General features: G+C 40.6%; 1 protein-coding gene across 1 annotated transcript; it reads left to right on the forward strand.

Moving 5' to 3' along the window:
• On the forward strand, positions 1-27,401 carry HAPSTR1 (HUWE1 associated protein modifying stress responses). Its single transcript, XM_079793490.1, has 4 exons — positions 1-593; positions 1,162-1,242; positions 12,185-12,460; positions 26,503-27,401. The coding sequence occupies exons 1-4, from the start codon at positions 368-370 to the stop codon at positions 26,745-26,747; spliced, it is 828 nt and encodes a 275-aa protein (XP_079649616.1). The 5' UTR covers positions 1-367; the 3' UTR covers positions 26,748-27,401.
• The last annotated feature ends 547 nt before the right edge of the window (positions 27,402-27,948 follow it).

The following is a 27,948-nucleotide window of genomic DNA, read 5'->3' on the forward strand; positions in this document are numbered from 1 at the left end:
CTCGGCTGCTGGGAGGGCTCGGTTGTCAGCAGCGGCGGCCCTACGGCGGCGGTCCGCGGCGCCATGGGGGGACGGTAGACGGGCTCCGACTCTAGAGGCGAGAGGCGGCGGCGGTCCTCCGGCCCTCGGCGACCTTCGGCGGGGCCCAGGGGTGGGGAGGCCCGGGGCGGGGGTCGTCCCGGGCTGCGCGGGGCCGCGGGGCGGGGCTCGCAGGTCGTCGGGGAGCAGGAGGCCTGGGCCGCCGCGAGGAGCCGCCGCCGGCCGCTGGGCCCCGCCACCGGGCCGCTTGACGACGACGCTTCCGCGGGAGCCTAGCCTGAGGAGGACGCGGCGGCGGCGGCGGCGAGGCCGCGGGAGGCCGCGGAGGATGGAGGAGCGGAAGGAAGAGGGCGAGGCAGAGATTCAGGAGCACGGGCCCGAGCATTGGTTCTCCAAGTGGGAGCGGCAGTGCCTGGCCGAGGCCGAGCAAGATGAGCAGCTACCCCCGGAGCTGCAGGAGGAGGCGGCGGCCGGGGCGCAGCCCGAACACAAGCAACAGAAGCTGTGGCACCTCTTCCAGAACTCGGCCACCGCCGTGGCCCAGCTCTACAAAGGTGAGGGCCGCTGCCGCCATCTTGCCGCCGCCGCCTCGGCCCGACCCCCCGGCCGAGGGCCCCAGGCGGCCTCCCCGGCCCGGCCGCCGCCCCGCTGCCCCCTCCTCACAAGATGGCGGCGCGGAGGCCGGGCCGCGGGGGCGCCCGGGGGAGGCCGGGGCCGGCGCGGGGGAGGTCTGTCTTGGGAGCCGGCCCCGAGGAGCCCGCCCGCTCCTCAGGCCTGGCTGTCGGGGGCCCCGGGCCGGGGAGGGCAGGGGAGGAGCCCCCAGTCACAAAATGGCGAAGGGAGGCGACAGGGCCGGCCCTATTGTGCCCGAAGCTGGCCTCGGGGCGGGGACAGGGCACCTCCCTGCGCCGTGACTGGGCCTCGGGCTGCGCCCCGGACCCCGAGGCTCCCCTTCCACCCCTCCGCGACCCCCTTTCTGCCTTCCTCCCAGTCACTGTGGGTTCCCGAAACCCTGGAACAAAATGGCGAAACCTAATATGGCCGTTCCCAAATGATTGACGCCCAAATAACATTTCTTTCTCCGTTCTCCCCCCCCCCCCCTCCCTTTTCCCACTTTTTCAGACCGCGTGTGTCAGCAACAAGGACTTTCTCTCTGGGTCCCCTTCCAAAACGCAGCCACCGCCGTCACCAACCTCTACAAAGGTAAAGATAACCTTGCTGCATTGCCGATTAGGGGAAGGGCGCCCTGCGTCAGGGTGAAAGGCCTGCGTTCCAAGTGTGTGGGCCACCTACACCTGGACCTAGACTGCCGGAGTGTTTTCTCCCGTACCCAAAGATTAACCCTGGGTGTCTTGCAACTTGGACATGGTGGTATTCTAGCTAGATCAGTGATCTTCTGCTGGGGGCTATTTTGACGCTCCCCCCCATCCCCCGGTACATTTGGTTGCGTCTGGGGGCATTTTTTAATGTCATCACTGAGGGGGGCTGCTGAATATCCTATTCGCTAGAGGCTGCCCCGTTACCCTCACCCCACCCCATATCCATGCCCCAAATGTCAAATAGTGCGGAGGTCAAGAAGCCCTGAGCTGACACTGGGTGAGAGGAGCTTCTCTTTGGAAAAGGCACCCAAGGGAAGAAAGTTTATGGTTTTGCGCCACAGTGAGAGGGGGGCGGGGAGGGGGGTGGAAGTGGAAAATTGTAAGCACCTTGTGGAAAAGATTCTTGTGATGGACAACTTAGAGCATGATCGTTTGTAGTGTTTATAAGTGCGTTGTAAACTAGTCAATTGAAATCCTGTGCCCATCTTTACACGCTGCTCTTCCCTAGCAACTTCAAGTATTTATCTTGAAAACTGCCTTATATCTGCTTGTACATTATTGACAGGAAATCTGTGATCCGAGTGTGAGTTAATAGAGTTGTGTTTTATGGTAGTGCTTTTCTGGAGTTAATTTTCCTCCTCTGTGATGACATGAAGATATGTTAAAGGAAACGTTCTTGCCCATTGTGCTCTCTTAGTGACAGTGGGTTGAGATTTTGTGGCTTATTGATTTTGAAGATTTGGAAATTTGGGTTTAATTTTTGGGGGGCAAGGTTTCTATGGAAAAAGGATTTGAATTTGACTGTTAATCTTAACAAAGATGTACTTAAATGCTTTCAAACTTCTAGAAGCTGCTGGTAACAGTAATGGAACTCGGTGCATTTCAAAATTATCAAAATAGGCTGTGGAGTGACTTGATTCTCAGATTCTTGTATTTGTGTAAGAATGTGCAAATGATGGTAGCATTCTATAAGAAAAATACTATTGTGAGATTTTGTGGGTAGAATTTGCATTTTTTTGAGAATGTAAACTGAAACTGGTGAGTAAAATGTTAATTTCAAGGAATGAGGAACTGATAGTCCAGGTTTATCAAGAAAAGGGAAACAATTAAAACGTGCCCCAGTGATCAACTTTGATTTTATTGTTAATCCTCATCTGAGGATATTTTTCCATTGATTTTTCTAGAGAGAGTGGAAGGGAGGGAAGGAGAGAGGGAGGGAGAGAAACATGAGAGAGAGAGAGAGAGAGAGAGAGAGAGAGAGAGAGAGAGAGAGAGAGAGAGATGTCAATTGGTTGCTTCCTCTGCACATAACCTACAGCCCAGGTGCGAACCTGCCTGATGCTCAGAACTACACCATCCAGTGTGAGTTCCTTCAACAATTTTGACTCCTGAGTAGTTTGCTAACATCCATCAGTGCTTGAGGGTCTGGAACATTCTCTGGGATGACTCGGTTTCATCCAGACAGGGAAATTTGAAATAAGACATAAAACACATTTTTTTAAAATACTCAAATATCTTTGGGTATAACTTACATGCAGTAAAATTACCCTTTAAAGATGTAAGTTTGAGCTTGACAAACACTGTTAAGAAATTCTATCTTCACCCCAGCCCCTAAGCAACTGCTGATCTGATTGTTGAATATATGGTTTTCCCTGTTCCCATAATTTCATAAATAGAACCTTACAGTATGCAGCCTTTTGTGGCTGACTTCTTTCGCTGAGATTGAGTTCACATTGCATGCATTGATAAATAGCTCAGTGCCTTTTTTTGTTTTGTTTTGTTGAGTAGCTTTCTGTTGTATGATGGTACAATGGGGTATCCATTTGCTTGTTGCAGTTGGCTTTTTTACTTAAAGGGGAAGGCAACACATTTTTAGTGCCTTGTATGTGCCAGGTCATACAAAAATAGGAATGCGTTCTAGTTTTATTTATTTTTTTTAGTTTTTGGTGCTGTTGTCTACAAGATTCTATTCCTTTAGGACTAAAGCTGGCAGTTTTCTTTAGTGCAAATTCTTCATATTAGTAGATGGGCTTAGAAGCTGAACTTTGAAATCTCCAGTTTGATTACTTTTATTTGCAAAAAATTTATTAGTTTTATTTGTTCAGAAACTTAATGTAATATTCATTTATTTTAAAAAATAAACATCACCTGAAGTTCTTGCATTCTTGCAAATGCTGAATTGTTAGACTGAATTACTCTTACTTTGTATTTTATTTTTGTTAAATGCATTCCTTTTTACCTGATAGAAAAGGTAAGTTGTGGAATTTGGTAGTGTAGCAACATTTTTTATCTGATTTAAGGAGAGAGTATGGATAGTGCTCTGCAGTTACATTGTTATTCCTTTTCAGGATGTGGTGTAGAGGATACAATTCAACTATAGGAATAATTGAATACCCTAAATAGATATAATAAAATTGGCAAGGTAGTATCACAAGTGTATGCAGCATTAAGTAGTGGTAAATTTCAATCAGAATGTTCACAGTTCTGATTATTTAAATGTAATTTACAGGTGGGGGGATTTGAGGGGATCTCTTTAATTGGGTGGTGCTCCTGTATTTTGTATGATTAAGTACTTAACCTAGAAAGCTAAAAAATGAGTCATTTTGCAGCCTGGGGATAGCTTGGTACATTCACCAACTTCTTCATAACCTCTAGAAATGAGCACATTGGAAGGTCAGAAATGAGGTGCAAGCATGGAAGAGGGCCCCTGTGGTCTTTTGAAAAATTGAACATTATGTTGGTTGGGCAGAAAAGGTAGCTGGAAGGATTTGGAGGAGAGTGAGTTGGGATGCCCCCTCAGTGTGGACAGAATTCAACAAAATGGAGTGCATGGTTCCTTCTCCTCCACAAAGTAGGGCCAGACTTTGCCATCCTTTTTTGGAAAGGGGAAGGAAAATCCTGATGCTGGTTCTTGTTTTTATGTTGATTTGATAAATCTCAAGAGGGCAATGTTTGTTCAATATTCAGTCAGGTTGTGTCTCCTTTGCCTAGTCTAGTACATTTTTTGAAAGGGAGTGAAAAGTTACTGAGGTCATTTTAATATAATCCAGGTTGATGCTTACTGGAAAATACTTGGCCAAGCCTGTGTGTTTGCTTCTTAAATCCACCACCCACCTACCACATTTTCTTGGGTGATTGATTTCCAGTCTCTTGTCTTTTGACTCTTCATTATGAAAGTACATATTCTCCTTATCTAATTCCAAATTCCTCCTGCATAGGGGCTACTTGTTCAGGTGAGAGGTTGGACTGGTTGTCTTCTAGGACAAGGCCATCCTAGGAGCCTCACGTGGTCAGACTGAGGTGTCAGCTGGTGCTCAGCTCTTTAGTAGCCCCTAGGGCAGTGATGGGCAACCTTTTGAGCTTGGTGTGTCAAACTTCACCAAAAAACTGAGCATAACTCGGGTAGTGTGTCACTTTGAGGAAAAAACTAACTCTAAGACTCTAGTCGCAAATGTTTCATCCTCAGGAGCAGCAAATGTTTCATCTTCGGCATGTGGCCGCGTGTCATCAGAAATGGCTATGCGTGTCAGTGCTGACACGCGTGTCATAGGTTCGCCATTACTGCCCTAGGGCTTGATCTTAACCTGTAGAACCACTTCTTTATTTCTCTCAGCTTGTGAATGTTTTTCTTTCTTTATGCTATGCCTTGTTTCTTTGCCTCTTCACATTTTAAAACTGCTTCTGAAACTTCAGTTGCATGCTGAGTCCTACCACATGTTGAGAGCTTTCTCTTGGTATTATTTATATTAAAGATGTTTCTGGTCTCCCTGTTAATAGCATTTGCCCCAGGCCAGCAACCTTATGGAGTCTACTGCTGGATTATCTGAGTTCAGAATTTAGACTTACTATAACATAGCTGTAAACTCCTGGAGACAGACAGTGGAACAAGATATTTCCCTATTGTGCTTCTTCATTTTCTTAACTGTAAGTGGTGGGGATTAGTATTCATAGCTTAGTACAAAGCTCTTAGTTTAGTGCTAGCATATACTGAGTATTCAAGTGTTAGGGTTGACTGTTGGTGATCAGGTTTTATTTTTCAGATGTTTCTGGCTGTGGGCAGTACTGAAGAGGAAGGGAAGATATTCTAGTTTATTTTTTGTCTATACTTTTTTTTCTTGAGTTGGAATAAACTTCATGGTGTGTACTTTACTTAATTTTCCCCTAAAATGTCTAAGTATAATAAAATTTTCAGGTGAAAAATAGTATGATGCTTTTAAATCTTTATTTTTGAGACATCTTGGTGCTAAATTCTGTTTATAATAAGCTGTCTCACTTCAATGGGCCATTTTGGAGATACACACACACACACACACACACACACACACACACACACTGAAAATGAACTGAACATACTGAAAATTTGTGAATTGATGTATAAGCAAACGGGCAGACAAGAGCATATGCTACCTGAAGACAGGTACTGGGATTTCAGCTCTTTACAATTTTTGGAGCTTGTATGTGACTATCCTTGCTGCAAAAACTATTGAACTTTAAGACTTTGTACAAAATGCCTTAGTATGGATCACAATTAGAAACCCTGTCTTAAATTGTATTAAATTCATAAGGAGCAGTAGTAGCCTCAGTTATTCCTAATACTGTTATTAGATTCTGTCTGTAATTTAAAAAAAAATGTTTTTATTGATTTCAGAGAGAAAAGGAGAGGGGGGGAGAGAGAGAGAAACATTGATGAGAGATAATCATTGATCAGCTGCCTCCTGCATGCCTCCTACTGGGGATTGAGGCCACAACCCAGTCTGCAGGCTGATGCTCTATCCACTGAGTCAAACCGGCTAGGGCTGTTTGTAAGCTTTTATAGAAGACAATAATTTTACTTAATGTGTAAAAGGATGTTTTGGCTGCAGATAACCAGAAAAATACAAGTTAGGCTGGCTTCAATGGTATGAACATAGATTGGCTCTTCTCACTTGGAGGGTGAGGTTGACTGAATTCAGTGGCTCAGTCTCCCTGGCTCTGCAGCTCTGCACTCTTCTGTATGTATGAGCTTTGTCTTCAGGCTAATGTCAGTAAGTTGGCAACTCACATCTTAGAGCCACTTAGCAAAGCTTAGAAGAGCCGGGAAAACTTTTTTTCCCCAGGAGCTACTAGCAAATGACTTCTACAGTTTCTTGGCCAAAATTGGGTCACATGCTTACTCAGAGCCAGCATCATAGCCACAGTTTGGGATTGTGCAGATTAATTAAGGACTAAACCACATGTTCCACCCCTTGAGCAAATTTGTTGCAGAAGCTTTCCCAAGAGCTATTCAAACAAAAACTTGGAGGGCCTTTAGGAAAGGAAGGAGGATTGGATGCCAGGCAACTGTGGCTGCAATGATTCTTCCTTGGTTCCTGCTCTTTGTTTTGTGTGGTAGGTGAAGATTAAGTAAACATGCAATTAGCTAGAAGTTAGTGCTTATTTTTGGATACTACCTCTTTGGGGGATACATAGTTATTTTTTTAAAACAATTTTATTTTGTCTATGATTCAGATCTTTGTTTCTTTTTTAAAAAACGTTTTTTATTAATTTTATTGAGGGAGGGAAAGGTAGCGAGAGCTCAAAACATCAATAATACATGTCCACACTGGGGAATGAGCCTGAAACCCAGGCATGTGCCCTGACCGGGAATAGAACCAGTGACCTCTTGGTGTGTGGGTCGACATTCAACCACTGAGCTGAGGCACACTGGCAGGGCCAGATCTTTGTTCTGATTTTTTTTTCTCTCCCTGTGGCAGACTTTTTGGTTAGTACAGATTTAATTCTTAAGTATTCCTTAGAAGAGTTGCTTTGATGTAGTGGTGTGCTCTTCTGGTTTGTAGATCCTCTAAGGCAGGGGTGGGGAACCCCATTTTTGTGCCAAGGGCCATTTGGATATTTATAACATTCGAGGGCCATATACAATTAACTTAAAAATTAGCCTGCTATATTTGATCAGACATTTAATTAACTCACCCCTAGTGCCTTGGCAAGGCCAGATCAAATGATTTATCGGGCCTTAAGTTCCCCACCCCTGCTCTAAGAATGAAAAATGGCTTCTCTATTGTTGAGGAAGAAATATCTTGTAGAAGTAACTGTGCCACCTAACTTTGGGTAAGACCCTTCGAACCTCAGTTTCAGTTCCTTGTTTATGAAATTGGAATATTTGCTCTGGTGGACTCACATAAGGTTTTTGAGTATCAGAAAAACAATGAATAGTGAAATCTGATTAATTTTGCCAGTGTATCATGTAAGGAAGTGTTGCATTTGGTCTTGACCTCAGAAATCATCTGTCAATTGCCCCATGCCAGTGGTGGGAGGATTAGACTTCTAAAAATCTCTCAAATTAAATTTCAGCTGCTTATATACATTTTTTTAAAAAATAAGAAACGTGGGACATCTGTGACTACCATGAATCAGTATTTCTTGAATGAGGAAATGAATGTGTTGTGATTAAAGGTTAGATTGACATTTTGTGATGCCCTTGGGGTTTGCCTAACCTTCAAGCTTATAGCCCTTTTCCATGATGACATTGGTGTCAGTAAGATGGTGTTGGTCCTAAGACTGTCCCCCACTGTTTCTATGAGTTGTACCCCCCACTGTTTCTATGAGTTGTACCTTGTCAGGGTTCAGATGTATTCAAAGCAGTCAAGCTGAGAGTTTTCAGGAGGCCATCCTTTGTGTTTATGTTTAGCTGGATATTAAATTAACCTGCAATTTAAGTTAAAAGCTACTCTAGTCATGCCTAAGATTCTCCAATAAGCATTTAGGTTTTTCCTACTTAGTTCAAGGTATTGCAGGAGGGTTTTTATTTTCAACCAAGTAACTAAAGTCCTAAACATAGGACTATATTTTTTAAATGCTTTAGTGTCAAAATGAGATTCCCTGTTTAGGGAAAATAACCGATTGGATTAATCTGGGTGGTAAAGTAATTGGATTTGTTTTCAGGAGATGTTGTTAATGGTATAAAACTAAGCTATGTCCAGGCAATGCAAAAGCCTGTACCTGAAGACCTTAAATGTTATATCTGCTTTTCTCCTACTCTGTTTTCTAGTAGGTAAAAGTCAGTGTTCACAAAATGCTTAATTTTTAGTGTGCTCTTGGTTGGTTTGGATATTGAGACTTGTGCAGACTTTTTGAGATGAAATGATTTGTCAGTTGCATACACTATAAAAGAAGTTCACAACTAGTTATATAACTCATCTAAACCAGTGAATATTGAGTTTTCCAACTTGTTCAAATCTGATTAAATCATCAGCCCTTTGCAGATCTAAATTTTGAGACTTTCTTGTGCCTTCAGTCAGAACAAACCAAAACTTTGCCAAGCTCTTTCTTTCCTGGATTGTCAGTTTCTTTAAACCACCTTACTGGAGGTTTGTATCAGGCCTAGCTTCTCTTTTTTCTGTCTTTTTTGCCAGATGTACATTTACATGTCTGCTTCATCTTTGTACCATCCAAGCCTGCTTTGGGCTTGTTTGTTGTGTCTCTTCCATGCTTCCAACTTTCCCCCCTCTGTATATCTAGTTCTGGGCCTACCTCCATTTAGATCTTGAAAAATGTAATTTTCTTAGTCACTGTGTTTGGAGAAAGAGAAGCTTCTCCAGTTATGAACTTGATTACAATTCTTTTAGGTGTAGGGCAGGGTTTTAGAAACCTGGTTGCTTCTAGGTTCATATATTTTGTGTTTCTTCTCCCTTCTTTGGTCAAGTACCATGAGATGGGCTTAGTTTTCTTGATGACTTGATTTCTCTTAAAATGCTTCCATTTCTTCAGAACACTTAAGGTCTAGATACAGCTTAACAAGGTCATCTTAGAATTTTATCTACTCTAAGTGTGGCTTCATCTAAGTCTTTAAGACTGAGAGGTGGAAAAGTGCTCTATTTTCCTCTTAAATACAATTTGCCTTTAAAATGGAGTTCTTCCTTTTTGTTTATGTGAAATGAGAAATCAGAAGACATTGATTCATGTAATTTGGCCATTATTCTGGTAGTGAAATACTGGAGAAATGACTTCATTCCCGAGCTGCTTTTTATATCTGTAAAATTAGAATCTACTTTTTGAAAATTGGGATGGAGTTTAATATTCTTAAGAGTGCTTCCATGGACAACTTTCCTTTTTCTTTTCAATTTTTTAGCAATAAGGAATGATCATCTAGTAAGGAATAACTTTTGTAATAATGTTCTGCTTGTGTTGCCCTTTTTGCCATCTTTTTTAATGATTGAAATTCATACAGTTTAAGAGCCTCTGTGATGTCTGAATTCTTGTTTTTCTTTTTGGGACACTGCTCTTCATTGATTATTGCTACTCTTTTCAGAATCTATCTTTGTAGCAGACAAGGGATTTAAAAAAAAAAAAAAGAGGCCATGCTGGGCCACATGGCTCAGTGGTTGAATGTTGATCTATGAACCAGAAGATCACAATCCGAATCCTGGTCAGGGCACATGCCTGGGTTGCCAGCTGGATCCTGGTTGTAGGGCGGTAGGGAGACAACTGATCAATGATTCTCTCATTGATGTTTCTCTCCCCCCACCCCATCCCTTCCTCTCTGTAATCAATCTATAATAATAAAAGCGTAATAAGCTAATTGCACACTGAACATCTTTTTCGTGCATTAGGACCTCTAGTAAAAATACATTTTTAAAAAATTACAGGTAGTTCTTTATCTCTGGATCTTTTGTAAAAGCAAATTCTTGCTTAACACAAAGAATCATCTACATTTCTTGGCCTTTTATTGATTTCAGAGAGGAAGGGAGAGAGAGAGAGAAACATCAATGATGAGAGAGACTCATTGATTGGCTGCCTCTTGCACGCCCCACACAGGCATGTGCCCTGATCAGGAATTGAACCGTGACCTCCTGGTTCATAGGTTGATGCTCAACCACTGAGTCACACCGGCCAGGCTATTAAAGATATACTGGTAGTTTTCTGCTGCTTGAGCAGCACAACTAAAAATAAATTTCAGGGATCGTTTGATTGAAAACTAGAGGCCCAGTGCACAAAATCCGTGCATGGGGGATGGGGGTTGTCCCCTCAGCCCAGGCTGGACCCTCTCCAATCCGGGACCCCTTGGGGGATGTCCGACTGCTGGTTTTGGCCCGATCTCAGGCAGTCGGACATCCCTCTCACAGTCCGGGACTGCTGGCTTCTAACTGCTCACCTGCCTGCCTGATCGCCCTTAACTGCCCCCCCCCCGCCCCTCCCCCTTCCCCCCCTCCCGTCAGCCTGGTCGTCCCCTAGTGCCCCCTCCCCTCCCTGCCGGCCTGGTCGCCCACAACTGCCCCCCTCCCCCCCGCCGGCCTGGTCACCCCCAACTACCCCCCACCGGACTAGTAGCCCCTCACTGCCCCCCTCTGCTGGCTTGGTCGCCCCTAACTACCTCCCCCCCCCCCCCCCCCCCCCCGCCAGCCTGCTTGCCCCATGCAGCCTGCTAGTCAGTCATTTGGTCGTCCTTGCTAACCCCCCCTGCTGGCCTGGTCACCCCACACAGCCTGCTGGTCAGTTGTTTGGTCGTCCCTCCTGCTGGCCTGGTCGCTCCACGCAGCCTGCTGTTTGGTTGTTACTGTGAGGGCGTCATGACCAATTTGCATATTGCCCTTTTATTAGTATAGAGAGAAGATAGATTCTGGTTCTTTATATAAGGGGGAAGTATCTACAGGGAGACTGGGAGGCCAGAAATTTTAAGGCAAGGTCTTTTGGAATTGGAATGGTTACGAGTTTATGGAAAACTGTTGGTATTGGAGTAGAATGAAACTATACCTAGGGGAATGAGTGAAACCTTTTTGTTTCCACCGTACTGTTCAGTTTTGTTGAGTAGTTAATCAGAATTAATTTCCCCGTTTCTAAAATGTTTGTTGCTGCTTTCAGTGTGCTCCCCCAGTCAGTGCTGAACCAGTCAGTAGGAGTGCATCTCTAAAATAACATGGTGAATGCTGCTGGGGTGAGCGAGGCCTGAGTGACATGCAATATTTAGTCATCCATTGGACGATGTAATGATTTTATTTATAATTCACGAGAATTCACTTTTTTTTTCCTGAAGGCAAGCAGTATAGATCTGTGGTTGGCAAACTGCGGCTCGCGAGCCACATGCGGCTCTTTGGCCCCTTGAGTGTGGCTCTTCCACAAAATACCACGGCCTGGGCGAGTCTATTTTGAAGAAGTGGCGTTAGAAGAAGTTTAAGCTTAAAAAATTTGGCTCTCAAAAGAAATTTCAATCGTACTGTTGATATTTGGCTCTGTTGACTAATGAGTTTGCCGACCACTGGTATAGGTTAATGGATAAGAACCACAGACTCTTGAGCAAAGTTCTAGCTCTTGTATGTATTATTCTGTGACCTGCGTGAAGTTTCTCAGCGCTCAATTCCTGTTTTCTCTTGCAGTAAGGGGACAGCAGTACCGCTCTCATGATACGTATTTGTATTACCTTTTCTCAGGTGAAGCTGAGTATAGATAGATAGTACTTAATAAACATTTAATAATTTACCCATTGTTAGCGTTATTAAACAAGCTAGTTTCATTAGGTTAGCATAGCAAGCTTTTTAAGGGAATAGCATTTTAAAGATGGAAATTTGGCTAATAAGTAGTCCCTCTTTTTATTTATTTAAATTTTGTAAAGAACATGGCAGAAGCTCCAGGACTATGTGATATGTTAACTGAATTTAGAATATTATGATTAAATGTCAGGTATAACAAACAAAAATATAATTCACTTTAATAGATTACGGATAGATTTAGAGAGCTCCATACTTCATGATACTCACTTTGGTTAACTTGTAAAATGTTTTTTGTTTTTTTTTAAGAAAATGCAGCATGGCTCTACTGATCATCATGTATTATTATTTTTTTTTTTCTAACAGAAAGCGTGGACACCCATCAGCGAAGTTTTGATATTGGAATTCAGATTGGCTATCAGCGACGCAATAAGGATGTGTTGGCTTGGGTTAAAAAGCGCAGAAGAACTATTCGTAGAGAAGATTTGATCAGCTTCCTGTGTGGGAAAGTTCCTCCACCACGAAACTCTAGAGCTCCCCCAAGACTGACTGTAGTGTCCCCTAACCGAGCTACTTCAACGGAAACTAGCTCATCTGTAGAGACTGATTTGCAACCCTTCCGGGAAGCCATAGCTCTGCATGGTAAAGCCGTTTAAACATATTTCTTTGGAACATGGTTAAGAGTGTGCCTGTGGATCCATTTTCATATTTAGGTTTAGGTCCAGATATATGATCTTTTTTTTCCATTATAGTAACTACTTGCTCTAGAAATGTTTAAATAGAATGGAAGCTAAGAACACATGGGCAAATTTTTTAATGTTAGCTAGCCCATTCTAAAAAATACTTTCAGAAAGTTAGTTTGAGCTTATTGATTTTACAATAACACAGTCTTTTGCAGCATTGATGAGGATTTATTGCTTTATACTAATATTGTACATGTTTTCTTACTCTCTGAGGCAAAGAGGAAGTTCTTGTGTTTTAAGAATTCTACCAGAGTAATAATTTCCTGGAGGAGCCTAGTCAATGATAGGCTCTCATGGGAACTACTTTTGACATCCTAAGTTCATGTGCCTGTAGAAGGTGAGAGTTGATGACCCAAGTGGGAGTGAATAAATGGAAGAATAACTGACTTCCCTTATGTCTATTGTCCCTTAGGTCCTTGGCTTTGTTAGGCAGACTGTCAGAGGACAGGTCCACTTCATTAATTATTGCTACCATCTCCCCAGGCCAGACCTGCCATAAAAAAGGCATTCTTGGCCGAGGGGTTTAAGTATTACTGGAGAAACCTGGGTATGTATGTAGTCAATGCGTCTGTTGTTGCTTGTTCTCTAATACAGACTTTCAAATAGAACTAGGAGAAATACTTCTATAGGACATTTAATACTGCTATAAAAATAAAACAAAATAAAAGACTTGGTTGAAGCCAAGGTGAAACATGGATTGTGCCAGTGACTGAGCATATAGAATTGATTAGTGAGTCCTGTTAAAAGTTAACATTTGGGCCATAGTGTAGGTCATTTAAAACAAAGTAAGCTGGTAATAAAAATAGTGGGATATACACAAAGGGCTTCTATATCCTTGAAACTTTAATGCTTATAGGGATTCTTGTTTGGCAAACTTTGATTCTTTATCTTAAAACTAGAACATGGGATTTGAAAAAGTATTTGTTTTCCCCCCTCATTGTGAGTTTGTTTAGGATAAATTAAAAATACAAAAACTATTTTTTGCAGGAAACTATGATGTATGGATGTGATATTTACTGCTTGCTCTTTCTAATAGAGTGGAATAGTTATGCCATCAGCACTTTTGAAACTCAGGCAAAATACAAATTTATCTGTTCCTATTGAATTATAGAGTTTCACATCTTTTACCATTAATTTGGAAAATTTACTAAAAGTATACATAGTTTGTCAAATTAATTTTATTTAAAATTTTTTTGAAATTGATTTTTAGAGAGTGAAAAGGAGAGCAAGTGAGGAACATCAATTTGTTGTTCCGCTCATCTATGCATTGATAGGTTGGTCCTTGTACATGCCTGACTGGGGATTGAACCCGCAACCTTGGCATATGGGTACGACGCTCTTAACCAACTGAGCTACCCATCCAGGGCTGTCAGATTAATTTTAATGCATCGTAATGTTTGATGTAGTTGTCTTTCCTTAAGTGTTTTGCTTCTTTTTTTATCAAGCGAATTTATGACTCATTCGATATTTATCCTGTTAAAGTGTCTTTCTGTGTTATGCAATATTATACTTTAGAAGATAGTTTTGAGAAACGTAAATGCCACTCTTGTTTTCAGTTCTAATGCAGTTATATACAGGGGTGTGCAAAAGTAGGTTTACAGTTGTTCATTTGGAAAATAATACAATAATTAATAAATAATAATAGAAGAATAAACTCTGTTTTGCGTACTCAAAACTGTAAACCTACTTTTTGCCCACATTGTACAAAGGGCAAGCCAGCCTCCCCAAACAATTACTATATTCTCCAACTCGCCTTACATTTTTTTAAATTGAATCTGTTTTGTGATTCAATATTTTACTAAACTTCGGGAATTTTAATGATGATAAAGTTTTAAGAAGGAATTCTTTATAGTTTTAACTTAGTTTAAATTGTGAGGGTTTAAAAAAGATTACTTAAAAAGCTGTGTAGAAAAATAATCTTTTCCTTCAATAAATTTACCAGTAAATATAACAAGTAGTGCTAATCCAGAATATATTGGAGACTCAGTGTGCTCTTATTAATAGGGTTCATACACCAAATTAATGTAGTTAAAATTATATGTGTTGTGGTGAAGTAATAGGGCCCCTTGCAAGAGTATGCAGAAACATAATTTATACTGAGTTTTGTGCTCTGGTGGTTTTAGAGAATGTCAGCGTATTGGGAATACCAGTCTGATTTGAGTGTTTAAAGTAATTTGAATTATTTTTAATGGTGTAGGGCAGTGGTCGGCAAACTCATTAGTCAACAGAGCCAAATATCAACAGTACAATGATTGCAATTTCTTTTGAGAGCCAAATTTTTTAAACTTAAACTTCTTCTAACGCCACTTCTTTAAAGTAACTTGCCCAGGCCAGTTACTTTGGCCCCTTGAGTGTGGCTCTTCCAGGTATTTTGTGGAAGAGCCACACTCAAGGGGCCAAAGAGCCGCATGTGGCTCGCGAGCCTCAGTTTGCTGACCACAGGTAGGGTATTGTTAACTAAATTGTATATACAGCTTAATGACTAACTTTGTAACGACTTGTGATCTGTTTTATTGAATAGTCTGTAAATTGAAATGAAAATTGTTCAGATGATCTTTTAAAATGTATTTGAAACATCTTAATTAGGGCACATGCTTGTCAGAATTCAGTTTTGCGTATAATTTGCTTAGCCATATACATGAATTGTGAGGTCAAATTGAAGTTCTTAGAGTTCTACAATTGAAGGAAGAATTTAAATTCATGAAGTTTGGAATGCAAGAGGGGGCATAGGTAAAAAAAAAAAAGGTATATTGAGGCAGACTTCTTGAGTTTATAATCAAAGCAAACATGAGTGTAGGTCACATTGATTCACATCTCATGTCCTATCATCCATTTTCACCAGAGGACAATTACCTTTCTAGTTTTTTTTTTTTTTGTAGGATAATCTTTTTAAAAAAAACATTTTATTGATTTTTTACAGAGAGAGGAGATGGAGGGATAGAGAGTTAGAAACTCGATGAGAGAGAGACATCGATCAGCTGCCTCCTGCACACCCGCAACCAAGGTACATGCCCTTGACTGGAATCAAATCTGGGACCCAGGCTGACGCTCTATCCACTGAGCCAAACCGGCCAGGGCTAGTTTTTTCTTTATCAGCTTCTAAATTCTCACCTGTACCAAATGCACCCAAATATACCTAAAGTATGCTCTTTATTCGAAGAAAATGGCAAAGATGTAAGATATTTGTAGAATACTTCATGTAGACAGTGAGGATGAGATCCAGATCCCTCTTGATCAATACCTTCATCAGCTTTAGACTTCATACAATTTCATTCAAGTACATCAGTTAATGGTTATCAAAACAGTTTCAATAAAAAATCTCAACCAAGGGGTATTGAGCCTTAAAAAATATAATCCACTGCATTGTTTTGCAACTTATTTTCTATGTGCTATGGGATCTAGTCCTCTGATATTAAACTCAGAGAAGTCAAAGAAACACAAGCACATGCTAAACTGATTAGTCCTTGTCTTAACATTATCAAAAATATATTTAGCAAATTTACTGAGCCCTGAGTTAATACCTGCCACCTTGTTTTTATTTAAACATATTTGCAATAGACCAAAATTATCTGGACCTTTTGTGATTCTCTACCTTTCTCGTCCCTCTTTTAGTCATCCTTTCTCTTCTAGAAATTTTCCTTTTCTTCTCTTCTTAGGCTCTCAGACTTTTCCTCATGCTCTCTCATTCTTAATTTTCAAGATTTATACTTTCAGTTTAGGCCCTCCTTATTGCCAAATATAATGTGCCCCATTGTCTTCTGGCGGACATTTCTACAGGTGTCCCACAAGCATTTATCTCACAGATTTCAAATTGAACTCATCTTTTCTGCCCCAGCCACAGCAAATACATGTCTTTTCCTCATTTAACCATACAGCAGACGTGTACATGCAGATTTTATGAAGTCTCTGGGCATGTATAAATGAATGGAGTGCTTTCTTTTCTGTTGAGGCCAACACAGTTATATTGGATAATAATTTAATGTCTTGAACCCTGTTATGTGTAAGATATTCTGGGGCAGCCTGACTATGGATTCAGAAAAGGCTCTCTGGAGGAGGTGAGACCTGGGCTCTAGGAATAATCTTCCTGCTCTTATTTCCCAGTCCTGAATTGACCCATTTGCCAGTCCATCTTTCCTGGGGACATTGGGAGTCTATCTTTCGGATCTCTTCACTTTACTGAAAAAATAACCTTTGTTTTCCTATGGCCTATAACAGTGGTCGGCAAACTCATTAGTCAACAAAGCCAAATATCAACCGTATGATGATTGAAATTTCTTTTGAGAGCCAAATTTTTTAAACTTAAATTATATAGGTAGGTACATTGTTATTAACTTAATTAGAGTACTCCTTCAATCGCACTGTACGTGGGTGCCCACACATGGTATTTTGTGGAAGAGCCACACTCAAGGGGCCAAAGGAGCCGCATGTGGCTTGCGAGCCACGGTTTGCCGACCACTGGCCTGTAGGGTAAAGTCAGAACTCAGCATGGCATTGCAAGGGCCTTATGACTTGGTCTTAACCTTGGGTCAGGTACCTTAGTCACACTGCTTGATCTATTAAATACTTACCTCCATTTTCTTTTTTTTTTCCTCCATTCTCTTTTTCAAAATTTTCCCTATGCTTGTTTATCCTTTCAGAATGATTAAAAGTCTCTTTTGTGACAACTTTCCTTCAGTTCTCATTTTCTCAATCTTTCCCTGAACAGTATAGTATCTCTGTTCATCAGTTTGAATTGTTTCTATGGCTCTTCCTTCCAGTAGACAGAGCTACCTTAGGGAAAGGGCCTTGTCTCACAGCTTCTGCCTTTAACAGAACCTGGTGTAGATGTGTTCGGGGCTTAATGAGGTTCAGAGGTCTGTTAGGTAAATGGGCGCAACACAGTGTGGGCAGAGAACCTTTACAGTGGTTCTCAACCTTTCTAATGCCGCGACCCTTTAATACAGTTCCTCATGTTGTGGTGACCCCCAACCATAAAATTGTTTTTGTTGCTACTTCATAACTGTAATTTTGCTACTGTTATGAGTCGTAATGTAAATATCTGTTTTCCGATGGTCTTAGGCTCTACAGCAGCAGGGTCGCCTAAGACCATCGGAAAACACAGATATTTACATTACGATTCATAACAGTAGCAAAATTACAGTTATGAAGTAGCAACAAAAATAATTTTATGGTTGGGGGTCACCACAACATGAGGAACTGTATTAAAGGGTCGTGGCATTAGAAAAGTTGAGAACCATTGCTCTAGAAAGAGTTAAGGATACAATTCCCTAGATGACTACAATAAGGGTACACTAACTGGTGTACCTTGGAGTGCTACAAAGTAAACCTAAATTAGAACAACCAAGACTTGGAGTGGGGCCTGAGGATGACTCATAATAAGAACTATACTTTTAGTGTTTACTTGGTGTCAGCACCCTGCTAATAAGGAGGGTCTCCTTTAATCCTCACTCTTACCTTGAGTCATTGCCATTTTATCAGTGAAGAAAGGTTCATTTGGATAAAATGGAAGCGATCAGTAAGTAGTAAAACAGATATTCTAGATCTGTCTGAATATCTAAATGAATGCTCCTGACTACTGTGCCTCTATGTTTGTACATTTGGGGTTTCTCTACTCCAGGCATCCTCAAACTACGGCCCGCGGGCCACATGCGGGTGTTTTTGCTGTTTTTTTTTTTTTTTTACTTCAAAATATGATATGTGCAGTGTGCATAGGAATTTGTTCATAGTTTTTTTTAAACTATAGTCCGGCCCTCCAGCGGTCTGAGGGACAGTGAACTGGCCCCCTGTTTAAAAAGTTTGAGGACCCCTGCTCTACTCCCTCCCCTTGGTAGGGCTAGGGCAGTGATGGCGAACCTATGACACGCTTAGCTATTTCTGATGACACGCGGCCGCTGAGGCGGCCGCATGCCGAGGATGAAACATTTGTGAAATAATGTTTTTTCCTCAAAGTGACACACTACCCGAGTTATACTTAGTTTTTTGGCGAAGTTTGACACACCAAGCTCAAAAGGTTGCCCATCACTGGGCTAGGGGATGGGATGGGATAGTTCTCCAGGCTTACTTTTTTAAAGACATCAGAAAATACATGAATTTTGTATCTTTTGGTGTTTGCCCCATAAGGAAATGTGGACAAGTAGGCTTGAAGATCAGTGGCTGTGACCATTTAAACTTTGTATACAGGCTACTTTCCCAGTATGACCTTGGGCAAGATGGTTAGCCTCTCCAAGGCAGTTTCCTCCTTTGTTGTAAAAGGTGTAATACTTCATTAATGAGGTGATGTAGTAAATGAGAAACTACTCAAAAGTACCTACCCTTCCACAACACTGTGTAAGTGTTCTTTGACTTAAGAGGATCAGGACCTCTGGTTAGTTCTAAGTCCTATGAGTGCTGTCTCTGCCCCTGAATGCAAAATTAGAGTTCCAGTGGCCTTCAAGGATACTTTTACCCCTCCCCTTTTAGTAAGGGTAGCTTTTTAAATTTTCAGAAATCACTCCAGAGGGACAGGGATAACTTACAACTTACTGTTACTTACATTACTTGCTAAGACCTTGAGCTTGTTTCATGTTGATAGAAAACAGTGAGGTTGGTGATGTTCTCTTTCTACTGTATGGAGAGAGAGATTCTGAGTTGGCTTGCCCAAGCTAGTGGTGTGTCTGGAAAAGCCTTAAATTGAAATGTAGTGTCTTTATTCTGAGTTCTGTTTGTCATCATGGGATTTAGGTGTTGTAAGGGTCCAGAGTAAGAATGGGACATGCGTTCATATAGGGAGAATATGGAGACTTAGATGGAAGAGGAAGCAGGATGCCAAGTCAGACTTCACTCAAACTTTATTCAAAGCCTTGCTCTCATTTGAATCATCTCATAGGTGGTCTTTGTAGGTTTCTGGCCCTGGTTCAGACTGTTCCAGAAAAATCAGAGACACTTTGTTTTAGTTCCAAAAGTCATTTTGATAATCTCTACTGCTGTACTAGGAACTAACCCTACTGGGCCTGGGTTAACCCCTTGTAAAATTCATCAGTTCAAACTCCAAGGCCTCTAGCACAGAGGGTTTCGTGTCTGGTGGGAACCATTGCTATTAAGTGGCATTTGGCTGTAAAATGTCACCTTGTCCAATTTCAAGTTTATTTTGTTTAAAACAAGTTTTAAAAATACAATGTAAGTGCTGGAAGGGACTTAGGCAAACATAGGTAGTCTAGCCTTTTAATACAACACTGGAGAATTTGAAAAAGGAAAACAAAAGTAAAGTTTTCTTTTTTTTTTTTTTAAAGAAATAACAGTTAACAGTAACTATTTAGTGAGTATTGAAGTTGAAAGTTTTTTGTTATGTTTTGGGTTTTGTGTGTGTGTGGATGCAGTGTTAGAAAATTCTGACTTTTGAAATTCAAGTCCTATGGAAGGTTGTAGTCATTTAAAAAATAAAGTCTATATTATTATTCTGTAGCCTTTCCTGTTGCCCAACACTTATTAACACAGTAAATAGCAAGCACTATATTAGGGAGGCTAGTGGTAGGAGCAGGGTGATACAAAGGAGAATCAAATAATCTCAAGGAATTTCTAGCCTAATAGAATTACATTAGACAGTTTGAAGTTTATAAACCCAGGCAGTCAGATAGAGGGACAGTGCCATCACCTTAGGAGTTAATAGGCTCCAATTCTGTTTTCTCCCTTTTGGCCTAACAAAGTCTCTGGGGGTTGTGGAGATCCTTATTCTCATAAATCATTAAATTATTTGACAAATCCCTGGATCTGGAGAAAACTGGGTATAGGGCCTATAAGAAAAATGTAATTGTTTGAAATTGTTTTCAGAGATATAAGGTCAGCTAGGAATTTGTACCTAGAAAAAATGTAAGGTAAATTCTTAATTTGTTACACTTACATAAAACTGAGTAAAACTCTTCTTCCCCTAGAATTTATGGAAAACTGATTCTGGGCAGCCTGAACCACAACAGGATTCTTTCTCTCCTTGAGCACAGGTTTAGCAGCTTTTGTTATTTTGTCATTGTTTGGCCTGTGTGCACTATAGTGATGATAGAAGTTACTAAATCTTCCTCTTAAAATTTCTTAGACCAGTGGTTGGCAAACTGCGCTCATGAGCCACAGGTTCGCGAGCCGCGGTTTGCCGCTCTGTTGACTAATGAGTTTGCCGACCACTGTCTTAGACAGTTGAGGTCTGTCTGGTACATTTCAGAAGAAATTTAAGTAATTGTGCTTGGTTCTCTGTTTCTCCCCCTTCCCTATCACTCTTCATCCCTTCCATTTGTAAAGCTAAATATTTAGACACAAATTTTGACAGTTGAGCACAAAAATTTAGATTAACTATTCTTAAACTGTTGGTATGTTATAAAAGAAACTCCTTGGAACTGTCTGTTGCAGAGGACTATTTGGAACTGACCTGTGGGGGATTTCTGTACATCCACCTTTCAAAGTCCCCTTTTCTCCTCTTGCCCACACTTGTAACACAGTGTGTAGAGCTGTAGACTCTTAATAAATGCTTGAATGTTGTAATCTGTATCTTCTTGAATAACAGCTGTCAAGCGGTACTTAACAGTAAAATGTTTTAAGGACTTACTTGGAAATTAAGATATAAGAGATTAATGCACCAAAGCCGTATCATTTCTTAATTGTTTAAGATCGATTATTTCAAAGAATATTCTTTAAAATTCCTCTTAAGGCTGGAATTTCTAAACTAATGCCCTTTGTTCAGACCATCCTCTGAGAATAAGAACAATTAAGGCAAGATAGCATTAAAATTTTTGATGAAAAGTTGGCATTCTGTATGTTAATGTTAGATATAAGCTGCTGAACTTTCTGGGGGTATAGGACTTAACTAAAGCTTCCAACATCATGGTACAAAATTGTTTGAACTTGCAATAAAATTTTGATGGCCTTTTTTCCCCCATTAAGGTGAAAAAGGAGTCCATATAGGTAAAGGAATTCATGTAGCCATGCCTCAAAGCCAGTTTACTCACCTAGTACTTTTTAAAAAATTCATTGGTAGTTAATGAAGGGATTTAACATTTGCATTTATTATTTTTTTTGCTAGTTTTCTGATTTATTAATATTGATTTCTTGGAAAATTGGAAAATTTCCGAAAAGTAAATATTCAGTATCTTGTTATCCAACTATATAAAGATAACAGCAGTTAAATGTTTGGTGCATTTTCTTCCAGTTTTTTTTCAATGTATAAATATTAAAATTTCATAGTTGAGATCATACTGCATATGGTACTGTATCTTGCTTTTTTCATTTTAACATGAGCATTTTCCCATGGCATTAAAACTGTCTTTGAAAAATTGAAAGCATTTTGGGCTGTCAGCATAACTGAAAATGTTTTCTTGGTGTGTGACACATGTATCTTTGTAATTGATTTGATTTAGTGTGCTTTGCTTCAATAAAAGTTCAGTATTACAATTTCCAGATTGGGGTGGGGAGTGGTCTACTTCAACTTAACCGAAATCTTCCTAGTAGAATTTCTTTTTCAATGATTGAACTCCCCCTGGTGCATTTAAAACACCACACTTACACACAAGTGCTTTTTGCTTAAAGCCTCTGAACACAACTTTGTGAAAAGGGAGGGCTATCCATTTGAATAGTGCAATTCATTCCAAATGCAAGAATACCAGTTTCTTAGGGTTCAGTTAGGATGTTAACCACTTTGTTCTAGTTGTGGGGATTTCAAATTCCCCCCTTTCTGCTGGAGGCGAGAAAACTGGTGGAGCAGATCTGCAGAGGGTCCTGAACCTGTCTTGCTGAGTGGATCAATAGTAATAACAGTCTGCCTTCTCTTTCAGGGCTAGCCCTCACAGGGCTGGGGGTGGGGTGGGGTGGTGGTAAGCAAATAGAGTGTGTAGACCTGGCTTCCAGGCCAGGGGCTGCTGGTGGAGAAAGGAGGTGGATTGGTTCTGCATTTGCTCTTTCACTGCCTATGTGTGACCTAACTATGTGTTGGTAAGCTGGAATCACATGTAATTTTCAAAACAGGATTTTCTTATGCTAAGCATGAACTTGATATGAAAATAATAGTTATGTGCTGCTTTTAACAATTTACCATGTAACCTAGATTCCTATAACCTGGACTTGTAACTTTGTTTTAGCTCCAGTGGGAGCTTTCTTTTTAAAGTATGATTAAATTCTAATTTTTTCCCCTCATTCCTTCACTAATCATTTAAAATGGATGCAGAAACTTTAAAACTGATAGTTTATTTTGTATTAAGCAATTTAGACTTTTCTCTAATCATACTACTTGTTCTATTGCTTTTTGTCAATTGATATTCCCATAGCCCGTTGGAAAAAGTGTGTTTTTGTTGGTTGTATGCCCTTGGGCTATGCAACTTCATTTTTAGTTCTGAAGCATGTCTGGATTCTCTGTACTTGTATAGGCCTGATTGTTCATGTGGCTTAGCTGAGGTTTTCTAAAGCATCTTCTAGTAGCTGTCATTGGTTTATTAAATAAAATTTGGGCTGTTTAAAATACACATATTTTTTTGGTTGTTAATCTTAAATTTTTTTTTTTTTGGACTCTTGAAAAGTCTTTTTGGGGAAGATTAGTTAAACTTTGAAAAGAAATCTCACTGCTAAGAGTAGGAAATGTTGCACATTGTGATTTTACGTTAGCTGTCAAACTAAACCCAAGTCAAACACCCAACAGAAAAAGATAGATTTTGAGGAAGTTACTGGGAAATTTTCAAATTGATATTTACGCTCATCTTTTTCATGGAGAATGTGCCTGTTCACTTCTGATGGAGTGACTTATGAGCCTTAGGTGTTTGTCCTTAGGTGTTAAATCATACTGCCATGGAACTTCTACCTGAAGAGGAGCATTGGGGTGGGGTCGATTTCTTATGTGTGTGTGGTTTCAAATGATATCCTGAGTTGAATTACTGAAGTAGTTTATTGCTGAAGGTCCAAATTTTGCAGTATAATTACCTTAGAACCTTTTGCATTATGAAACAAGTATGATGGTTATTGTTTAGAGTATTTGGACATCTTTTAGTAGTATATTGTGAGGATTAAGGTTACAGACTCAGCTCTCAAGGAGTTTACAGAATTGGTGAGGAACTTTAAAATATGTGAATAATTGAATTTTTAACTTGATGGCAAAGCTTTAAGTGAAGAGGGCTACTTGAGTTTATTTTCTGGTGTTGGAGAAGTGAATAAACATTAACAGCTTTGGATTTCAGAATATTGGATAGGACTCTGAAGCATCATTATTTTTCAGAATTCAGTCAATGTTATGTGCCAGGCACCGTATTAAATTTATTAGCTAGAGTTGAAAAGACAGTTTAGGAAGAGTTAAATGATGGTATGATGGTACTGTGCTATTCTAGAAAATGAGCCTGAGATGCTGCTTTCCCTCTTATTTTTTTAATTAGCCTGTGTGGGCGGGGAAAGGAGGAGTACAGTTCCTTTTGCAAATGTTAAGTTTGAGATGAAACAACAGGAGAAGCAGCTTTCCTTTTTAAAATTTATTTTTAGTAAATCCATGTGGGCTAGCGAAGGAGCCCAGTTCTTTTTGAAAATGTGAAGTTTGAGATGTCCAACAGGCAGTTAGAAAAATGAATAGGTCCTTGAGCTCAAGAGAAATGTCTGCTTCTGTGGCGCACTGATTTGGAAACAGTGGGTAAGCGAATGGGTCAAGGCCATAACAACCTCTTGGGCAGAAGAGGCCCACACAGGCCACTGAGAAAGGAGCAGAGAGTTTGAGGCAGGAGGGAAGAGGAGCCCACAAGAGACTATAAATAGGAGAGGTGGGAAAACCAGGGAAGAAGCCCTCAGAAGGGAGGTTTGAGACCCGATAGGAGAGGGGCTCGGCTCGGCTCGGCTCGGCTCCCACGGTCCAAATGACATGCCTATAATGTCTGGCTTCCCTTTGCTCCTTTTCTATTATTACTAACTAGTTAACCAGTGGGAAGCAGATGTTGGAAGGTAGGTGCAGGCCCAGCCATTGTAGGAACTGCAAATTCTCGGGTACAGGCAGTCACGATTCAGTCATAAGCGGGGAGAGGAAGGCAGGAAAGGAGAGTAACTTCAAAGAGATGGGGCCTAAGGCAGGCTAGGCCCTAGACCCTAAAGTCACTTCACTAAAATATTTTAGACTTTAAGAGGGGGCAGTATAACAGTGAATAGGAATATGGAATCTACTTGAGGTTAAGTCCCAGTTCTTGCTTTATTAGCTGTGTGACCTTGGGTGGCTCACTTAATTTTGAAAATGGAGATAATACAGGTATCATAGGGTTATTTTGAGGATGAAATTGAAAAGTACTTAGTGTAGTGCTGGACACATTAAGTGCTCCAATATTAGTGCTTGTACTCTATTTTTTTTAATAGTTGCTAGCCTTGGAATGGTGTTTAGAGCTTAAAAGGGACATGATCAGATTTCCTCTGGCCATCAGTGGGAAGGGTTGGATGTGTTGTCTACAGGGAGAGCAGTGAGGGGCAGGTTGGTTAGAGCAGTTTAAAAGAGGTGTGGGCTGCAGAAATATGCTTAGCATATGGGAGGTGGTTGAGGCTGTGGGCTTGAAAGTGTTCACAGTATTTGTAGAGTGAGAACAATGTCAGGGAATTTAATAGATTTGAAGTGGTAAGAAGCAGAGAATTCTTTTTCAACTTAATGTTCACATTTAAATCATATTTACAAACCATAAAATTAGAAAGAATGAAGCCAACCTCTAAGCTTATTTTAAGTCTTACTCTTTGGAAACATTGATTATACTAGATCATGTTATATAAATTTAATCAAGCAACAACAAAATCCCATGGTGACGCTAGAATAGCATACGGGGAAATTCATGAGAAGAAATACCCACTGTCAATGGTGTTAGGTTTTTAAATTCAGTGCTGTGGTTTATGTTTTCTTGTCTCACTCATGCCTTTTACAGGTTTATCCTGAACATTTAGGAATGGAACATGTTTACCTCAACTGTTCAAGCGTGTAAGGCATTGAGTGTTCAGCAATGAGTGTTGAGTCTATTCTGGATTTAATAACTTACTGTGCAAGCAAAGCAGCAAGATTTTTTATGGTTCTCTTGCCCTTCCCCACTCTCTAAAGGATAATAGATGATAATGAATTAGGTTGTCCTAAGGGGGTATCTAACAAATAGAGTCCAGAACTTGAGTAATTAGGCAGCCCAAGTTGTCCAGGGCAGACTTGTTTTTTAAAATATGTTTTTATTGATTTCAGAGAGGGAGAGAGAGAGAGAATCATCCATTGGCTGCCTCCTGCACACCCGGGGATCAAGCTCACAACCGGGGCATGTGCCCGGACCGGGAATCGAACCATGACCTGGTTCATAGGTTGACGCTCAACCACTAAGCCATGCTGGCGGGCCAGGGAAGACTCATTTAGTACTTTATGTCCCAGCAAAATTTATAGCAGTGACCCGTTTTTTTGGGTTTGATAGTGTACTGTTTTGGATGACAAATTATAAAGTCACCTTATCTAGAAGGGGATGTTGAAAGCCCACTCAGGCCTTGAATGATTGCTTGTTCTCCTTTGTGCATGTACACACACACCCTCACTCTTCTATACCCACAGACACACCAAAGAGAGGGATCTATTGGAATATGGTGACTTTCAGTAACTTAGATTGTTTAAAACAAGTGCCTTCTGTCTTCAGCTATAAATTGCATATACAGTACCTAGCTAAGAGAGAGGGAGGATTTCATGATCTGTTTGTACACCTAGAATGGTGCTTGCTACATAAGCTTCCAATAGTTGGTACCTACCAATATTGTAAATATTGGTAGTATTACCAATAAAACATCTCATGTGAAAAGCCAGACAATTCCTCTTTCCAGAATAAAGCTTTGCTCTCTGGGGACCCCTTACAAAGAAAATAGGCAGACATCCTTTGACACTGTGACAACATTGAAAGTAAAGTGGGTTGCTTTCAAGAGGGTTGAATAATTGAGCAACTCTAAAACCTTTTTTCTTCTTCCTAGGTCTTAGTGGTGCAATGGCTAGTATAAGCGTGCGTTCGAGTACCCCAGGCTCTCCTACACATGTAAGCAGTGGATCGAATGCTAGTCGAAGGAGAAATGGACTCCATGATGTCGATTTGAACACTTTCATATCAGAAGAAATGGCACTCCACTTGGACAATGGTGGAACTAGAAAGCGTACCTCAGCCCAGTGTGGCGATGTCATTACAGACTCACCAACCCATAAACGCAACAGAATGATCTAAACTGAAAACATTTTCACACCCACCATGCTGCTTGAAAGCCACTTGATCCTCAACATATACTATTATTGCAAAGGAAACATGAGGCCATCTTCCCTTGTTCACTGTTTCTAAGACAAGTGAATTCTATAGTGGTTGCCATAAAAGGAAGTTCTAGGTATTTACAGTAGATGCCTCTTGTAACCATGGCTTTCTTAAAACTATAATCCTAGCAGAGGACATCAGATATTGTGTAGTTAGCAAGATCATCATAGGCAAACATATATCCGTTCCAAGGCTAAAAGTGACCTTAACTGTATTTATTCTCAAAGGGAAAGGAAATATCAGATGTTTATTTGGTTATAGGATGCTTTTTTTTTTCTCCATTTCCTGCTGTGTTGAGTATTTTGCTTCAACAGTATTGCCAGGTTCCTAAAATTATCTAAAACACGATTTGGCTTCCTCGTCAAATCTGCAGGCTTCCATTTTTGCACAGCAGCACTGTACCATGCACCTGATTTCTATATAGTAACAGTGTGCAAATTCTAATTCTTGGACTGTGTCCTGTTTTCAGTTTTCAAAGCAGTTGCTAATTCTGGTGATTGTGATGTAAAGAGGTGCTATGATGGTCATGCAGTTAATACTTAATATTGAATCAATACACAGAACTTTATTGGATTCACTTTGTGTGTGTTAGTGCTCTAAAAGTAGCAATATTTTAATCGCCCCCAGATGAATGAACCCTTTAGGCTTAAACTCCAGTTTTAAGACAAGTACTGCTTCCCATGCAGGGTACTTATTCTTAATGGTAAATGGAAACATGTAGACTGCACTCAAGGTGACCTAAAGTAGAGAGGTCATGAACTTTGAGAGTGGGCTTCCTTTTTGGTATAATATTTATGAGAAGGGAGATGGATGGTGGGAGTGTAGGTATTCCAGCCTTTCTGTCCTGTTTTACATTTTTTATGAGTGCCCTACATTGTGCAGTTTCCATTAGAATGGGTGGCAGGTTAAAATAGGTCCTGATCTGCTTACAATGTGATTACAACTTAAATAGCAAAACCCAACTCTAATCCCTCTCCTAAAAAGGGCAGTTTGGAATCTCATTCTGGAAAAGATGGAATCGCATGGAGGTTCTCTAGATGTTAGGTAGACCTAAATAAAAGTTCTCACTAGATTCCTCTTTTGAGTAAAATATAAGACCTCTTGTAGCTACAATGTTTTA

Source organism: Cnephaeus nilssonii (assembly GCF_951640355.1).
Source record: "Cnephaeus nilssonii genome assembly, chromosome: 2".
Classification (NCBI taxonomy): domain Eukaryota; kingdom Metazoa; phylum Chordata; class Mammalia; order Chiroptera; family Vespertilionidae; genus Cnephaeus; species Cnephaeus nilssonii.

Excerpts from the sequence above, each read along its gene's own strand:
- HAPSTR1 (XM_079793490.1), top strand. The coding sequence starts at position 368 with ATGGAGGAGCGGAAGGAAGAGGGCGAGGCAGAGATTCAGGAGCACGGG. Across the intron at positions 594-1,161 it reads CGTGGCCCAGCTCTACAAAG|ACCGCGTGTGTCAGCAACAA; the intron begins GTGAGGGCCGCT and ends CCACTTTTTCAG. Across the intron at positions 1,243-12,184 it reads CGTCACCAACCTCTACAAAG|AAAGCGTGGACACCCATCAG; the intron begins GTAAAGATAACC and ends TTTTTCTAACAG.